Source organism: Uloborus diversus, chromosome 2, assembly GCF_026930045.1.
Source record: "Uloborus diversus isolate 005 chromosome 2, Udiv.v.3.1, whole genome shotgun sequence".
In the NCBI taxonomy this organism is placed as follows: domain Eukaryota; kingdom Metazoa; phylum Arthropoda; class Arachnida; order Araneae; family Uloboridae; genus Uloborus; species Uloborus diversus.
In genome coordinates, this window is record NC_072732.1 from 25,830,873 (window position 1) to 25,837,698 (window position 6,826).

The 6,826-nt window shown below is 37.5% G+C and overlaps 1 protein-coding gene across 1 annotated transcript; it reads right to left on the reverse strand.

Annotated features, from left to right (window-relative positions):
- Positions 1 to 221: 221 nt before the first annotated feature.
- Positions 222 to 1,820, reverse strand: LOC129235134 (fez family zinc finger protein 1-like). Its single transcript, XM_054868825.1, has 2 exons — positions 945 to 1,820; positions 222 to 890 (listed from the first exon to the last, which is right to left on the reverse strand). Exons 1-2 carry the CDS (start codon positions 1,818 to 1,820, stop codon positions 222 to 224), a joined length of 1,545 nt encoding a protein of 514 aa, XP_054724800.1.
- Positions 1,821 to 6,826: the final 5,006 nt, after the last annotated feature.

Genomic DNA, 6,826 nt, shown 5'->3' on the forward strand with positions numbered 1-6,826 from the left:
GAATAATTTTTTGTGCGTTGGGGCCGCAGCGTTACACCCAACAATATCAAACCCAAGATATCTTGGCAAACGGAAAAAAAATGATGGGGCCGACAGCAGTCATTCAGATAGACCCACCACCTTTGTGAGGTAGCTTCTTGTTAAAAATACACAATGATGATCTAAAATAAAACTAAAAATCCCTGATTTCGAGGAAATGAACTCGGAAAAAAAGAATACTTCTAGGAAGTGGTGAGCTGCAGTGCCAGATTGCCGTTTTCCCCGTCACTGTCGAACCTTTCACCGTTCCCCCTTCGCAAGTCATCTGGATGATGGTGGTGATGACGACGAAGATCGTCGTCCTTCCACGGATAAGCGAGGAGGCGGAGGTGCTGGCGGTGGCGCTCGTCCTCCTCGCTGTCCGAATCCATCCCTTCGTCGATGCAGTCGTCTTCTTCGTCCACCTCCTCTTCGATGGGTTCAGCTTCCGAGTCACTCCGAGAGTTGGACAGGTCTAGCACCCCGTCCATCAGGGAGTGGCTGTTGTGATAGGAAGGACGCTGCTGCTGAGGTATGCGAGGCACTATGACTGACACAGAGTTACTGGGCACAGCGGACACGGTCATGTCCAAGGGACCCGTCTGAACCGAATCATGGAAATGGCCGTTCGTGCTCTGCGCTGCCAAGCCGAGTTGCTGCAACGCGTGGATGTGGTTCCTCCTCGCCTGTTGCTGCATGTGGGCTGCAGGAGGAGAGAGCAGAGGTAGGGGTGGAGAAGTGTTCTTGGTGATGACCGAAGTCATGGCCACCGACGGGGGCGGAGACCTTGTGTGGTTGTGGCCGAGCCGGAGATCGTTCATGGATGTGGACAACCTTTCCTGTTTGATTGGAGCGAGAAGGGGTATCCGTTCCTGCTTCACAGGAGCCAGAAGAGGTAGATTAGGGGACAGCAGTTCCTGTTTGACGGGCGCGAGAAGGGGCAGATTGGGGGAGAGCTGGTCGTACGCCTTAGGACGGCGACCTCTTCGAGGCTTGCCGATGTTGGCCTCGTCTTTCGGGCACTTGTGATGCACCAAGTGATGCCGCCGACGGAATCTGCCGTGGCACTTTTCGCATATGAACGGCTTCACGCCTTCGTGAATGAGAAGGTGAGCCTTCAACTGATTACTGTCAGAGAACCGGGAACTGCATTGCTTGCATGCATAAGGTCGCTCCCCCGTGTGAACTCTCAAATGTCGTCTGAGATTTGCGACCTGAACAAATTGCCTTTCACAGTGGCTACAGTGGTAAGGCTTCTCCCCAGTATGAAGACGCATGTGCGTCTTTAAATGATGGTCCCTCGTGAATCGTTTGTGACATTCTTTGCATTCGAACGGTTTTTCTCCCGTATGAGTGCGCTCGTGGTTCTGTAGAACATGTTTATACCCGAATTTCCGATTACAAATGTTGCACACGAAGTCCTTTCCTCTGTTCTGATTGTTTTCCAGTTTTACTCCTTTTCCGTTGTTTAAGTTGGTGGAATGAATGCTTCCCAACATCGAATCACCATTGCTGCCAGAACTGCCGTTCGAAGTCCTTTGGTTAATTTCCGGTGTTATTCCAAGCAATGCGTTGGCAAGGGTCGTACCTCCCATGGGCAGTCCACTGTGTTCCGTCATCGAGAGGGCGCTGCTCGCCACTTCCACCCCAGATGGGGCCAATGCAACTCCCATCGCAGGACACCTGTCCGACAGAATCCTGCGCGGCTGGCTCTCCACCATCCCGTTGGACACTGTGCTGTCGGCATCTCTGGAGGTAGGGATGTTGTCACAACCTCCATCCCCCTCCGATCCTTCGCTCATCGTCACTTTCCAGCCAGCCGCTCACAACTCACCTGTGGAAAAAAGAAAAACCATTAGTTTTTGTGCTTCATATATTAAGAGAATGGGAAATAAATTACGTTAAAGCTGGAACAGAAAATGTTATTTTTTAAGAAATGATTCATTTCCGAAGATAATAGCTTGATATCATGGATGATTTGTTTCTGTTAACTCGTGGAATGTAATATGAATTACATTGAGACAAACAATTAATTTTCACTTCTTACTTGTTGTTTCCCGGCTTTTCGTTTCTTCCTGTTTTATTAATTCTGATGATATTTAACCCTTTTACGCCTATGAGAAACTTTTTTCCCTATTTTAAAAACGATGACAGTCGTGTTCAATCATAAACTTATTTGCATTTTTAAAATTCAGAATGTCAAAATATATAGAATGGAGGATGCCTAATTACGGAAAAGGAAAGGTTTAGGCAAAAAGATAAGAAAATGCCCTGCCAGATCATGAACCATTGTCCGTCTTTGTTTCACGACAACAAAAAATTGTTTCACAGAATATATCATAATTACTCAGTCTTGTATAGAAGTGTGATTTCATAACTGCATAATTTTAGTCACTGTTTCGTTATAATAAAATGAATAATGAGCTTATCTATGATTTGTGTTACCTTTTAGTGCACGTGGGAAAGCTATTTCCTATAAAATTCTAAAAATCTATGTATAGTTTATATTGTGTACATTTCTCTGAATTGATATTTTCAAATAAAATCAATCAATGAACACAAATGGAATTTTAATGCCCGTCATGCCCCCCCCCCCAAACAGGATAATTAAATTTATAGCAGGAACGAGCGATTGCCTGACACACACGGTATTTGCTGCAGGTCTTTCCTTTCTGCTAATTTTAAATATAATGAGGTGGTTTTGCGACGAAATAATAGGTTACAGTGAAAAAGTCTTTGACGAGGGACTAAATAATTAGAGAATTGAAACTCACGAAAAAGTTTATTGAACTAGAAGATGCTTCATTTAATTTTTAAGTAAACCTCATGTATAAAGAAAAATACCAGAAAGTGTTAACGTTTTTAAGGGTTGGAAAACACGAAATTGTTTGTAAAAGGTAGAAATGAAATTTAAAAATAAATAAATAATTAATAAAAAAATAACGTAAGCCATGGAGAACAAAATGCATGATCTTACCGCATTGAACCACTTTAGTTGAATGCGAAATAAATTGTTGAAAGAATACAGTTTTCATTAAATAGTCTTATTCAGCTTTAGAGACACTAAAATCGGAACACTAGAAATTGTTCGAGTCTTAAACCACTAAAGTGGCCATCATTTCAGCCTTTCTACACAAGGTTCCAATTTAGTTTCTGTTTATGCTGGTTTATTTTAATGTAACGCAAGTCAAACCAAGATTATCCCAGCGAGAGCGAGTAGTATTTTATAGCATTTTTGAGCGAGATTTTCTTGTCTAGGTGTGTAAATAATTCTTGACGTTTACTGAGAGATGGAGCATGTATGCATGACTCATTAAATTGGAAAAAGGAAGGCTGTAAAAGGCTTTCTTGCTGAGCAAATTCCATCTTGATAATTATTTTTGGGTGATAAAAAGGTTAAAAAAAAAGTTGACGTTATTAAAGTTACGAAAAGAAGCAGCGTCATTCTTTTGAAGAATGTCCATTTCGAATTCCTTTTTATGGTCAAAATGTCGCGGAATTATAACTTCTCATAGGTTTGTGGAAATTTTTATTTTAAAGTGCTTTTTTTTATCGGAATTGTATAAAAAAAATATGTCATAGAAAATTGAACATGTTTGTTCTTGCTTTTTCTTGACAACTTTTATTCATTTTAAAAATTGAATAATTTGTGGAAAATTTTTTATTCGTATAAACGTTCTAAGGAAAATTCACGAGTGAAATATAGTGTCCTTGTTGATAACCGTATGTTAAAATGTTCTCTTTTTTTAAATTAAAACACATCGTCTGCTAATTATCTTATTCTTCTTCTTCAAAAAAAAAAAATAATAATAATAATAAAATACAAAACTCGTCTGGGGAACTTTGAGACAGTATCTTATTTTCACCTTGCGTTTTACTCATAAACGAGAGATTTTCTCAGCGATTGAAATTTTGCTAATAGCAAGTATGAAAAATTCAATTTATATATTTCACGAATGATGCTATTTTTTAATTTAGACAATGCATAATACATTAAAATATTCAAATTTTGCAGCAAAAAAGAAGGAAAAAAGAAATAAAATCGAAAAGAAGAATAAATAATGACAATTTGGCATTCTACTTCATAGAAGAATATAGCTCTAGAACACCTTGTATGGTTTTGTTTAACACATTAGGGGATAAATGAGGGGATGAGATGTTTAATAAACCTTCCTTCCATTCTTTAGTAGAAGGTAATTTATACGAAATGATCTAGTTCTGTACCTAAATCCACATTTTTTTTAATGTTTTTTTTTCCCACAAAGTTAGAAGAGCGACAATGTACGTAGCTGACCCTTAAAATAAATTTTTAAGTGATAGTAATAAATAATTTATGAAAATATTTAAAAATCACTAATAATTCATTGCAATGTAACTAAAAAAAATTACTATACAAAAAAAAACTTTCATTTTGTTTTAAACGTTTTTGCATGAAGTTTTTTTGAGTAATCACGATTGCTTATTGTTCTCATTTCACCGTCCTTGGCGTTTGGTTCCTTTTTCAGCATGGACCAGGGGCCTTTGCAGCACCACCACCCACCGGCCTCTGGTCCTGAGCACTGTCCCCCGGAATCCGCTGCTCCTGGTCGGTGGTGTCCATGTCCTACAAACACGCACGCTCATACATATGCACACTCTCACACATACAAACTCACACACACGCCTACGTGCATATACACAGGTCTACTCACACACGCCTTCACACACCAATATACACACGTAACTGCCCAGGAGAAGGGGTAGGCTTGGGGGACAGGAGCCGTTTCTAGAAACAATAACTCCAATGAGTAGGGTCGTGTCGCAACGTGATTGCGAAAAACATAATTTGAATTCAAAATTTCAGAATTCAAATTATTATTATTATTATTTTTTTTAGCACACATGAAAGTTTCAATGCAGTTTTACGATGTAAAATGTAATTAATTATGTATTGTAACTTTATGCATAGGTTATGTTAGGGAATATAGAGCAAAGTGAAATGGTGAAATATTTACTCTGCTTTTAGCGCCACCTATCTGGTAATTTTCTAACCATGTAATAACGCATGTAGTCTATTCCAGTCAAGAAAAAAATTACCTCTGGAAATAAAAAAATATGATGATACAAGTAATTTTCACAAATTGATACTCGTATTGTAATATTTTAAGTCAAAAACTATTTTTGTTATTATTAAATCATAAAGTTCTTGTTATTAATAATTTAAATATTAATTGAGACCTACTAATATTCGGTGTAGTGTTTATTTCTTTAATATTTAAGCTCATTTATATTTTATCTGCTTTGTGCATGCGAGGCAAAATGGATAGGGCAATGTGAAATAATTCCTTTCATTTGCGTATTCAATTTTTTATCAATTCACTTATGTATTCATTTATTAATTCTTTCATTTACATTCCTTCATTTAATAATTTTCTTATTTGTTCATTCATTCACTTATTTTCTTGTTCATTCACTATTTTACCAACTGATTTATTTTTTCTCACTTATTAACTTACTAATTTATTTATTCATTTATTCCTTCATTTCCTTTTCAATTATTCATTCTTTCTTTTATGTGCTCCTTCATTTGGTCAAAAATATCTTTACTAATCAAATAGAGAAAATTTCTTTAGAAATATATTTTATTTTTCACTTTGCCCCATGAAAAAAAGTGAAAAATTTCCACCTTTTTTTGTAGGTACGAATTTACTGTCAAAAATAAATAGTAATGTTATTGGTACTTCTTTATGTACCGTTAATTTTGAAAAAAGTAAGTTATCTTAACCATTTCACTTTGACCCATATTCCCCTACCTTGTTTTTTTTTTTGAGCAATCACGATTGCTTATTGCTTTCATTTGACTGTTTTGATGTCCTATCATTTCATTTTCCCACCGCCACCCTCTGCACCATCACCGTGGACAGGCGGGCTCCTCACGATGCTGCACCTACAGCGAAAGCAGTCTCCAGGTTGCATCCATGTCCTACACACACGCGCACACATACACAACTACACTCACACACGCACCTACACACACATAACACCTATACTTACACACATACACAAACACAAACATAGACACCTACACAAACACACACACAAAAAAACATACATACACACACAAAAAAACACAGACACACACACATTCATGCCAGCACACAGACAGAAACACATATACCTACACAAGTACACATACCCCCCCAACTACACACACATTCATACACACAACTACCCACACACTTATGCCAGCACACAGACACAAACACATATACCTACACAAGTACACATACCCCCCCTACACACACATTCATACACACAACTACCCACACACTTATGCCAGCACACAGACACAAACACACATGCCTACACACATACACATATCCCTACACACAAACACACACGCCTACATACACACACTCGTGATTGCGAAAAACATAATTTAAATTCAAGATGTCAAAATTCAAATTATTTTTTATTATTATTATTTTTTTTGTTTTTTGTTTTTGTGCTACTTAACCGGTAATATTTTAACTATGTAATAGCACATGCAGTCGATGCTAGTCGAGAAAAATTAACCTCTGAAAGTGAGAGCATATGATAATAATACAAGAAATTTTCAAAAATCGATACTCATATTGAAAAGTTTTGCTGCAAGTCCAAACTTATTTTTGTTATTAGAAAATAATAAATATCTTGTTATTGATATCAGGGGTGATTGTGTTAAGGTATTTTACCGAATTTCCGGTATTTTCTGACGTATTTCCGGTATTTTTATGTCTGAAAATACCGGAATTGTTTTTTTTTTTGTTATGCTTTTACCTCCCTACCT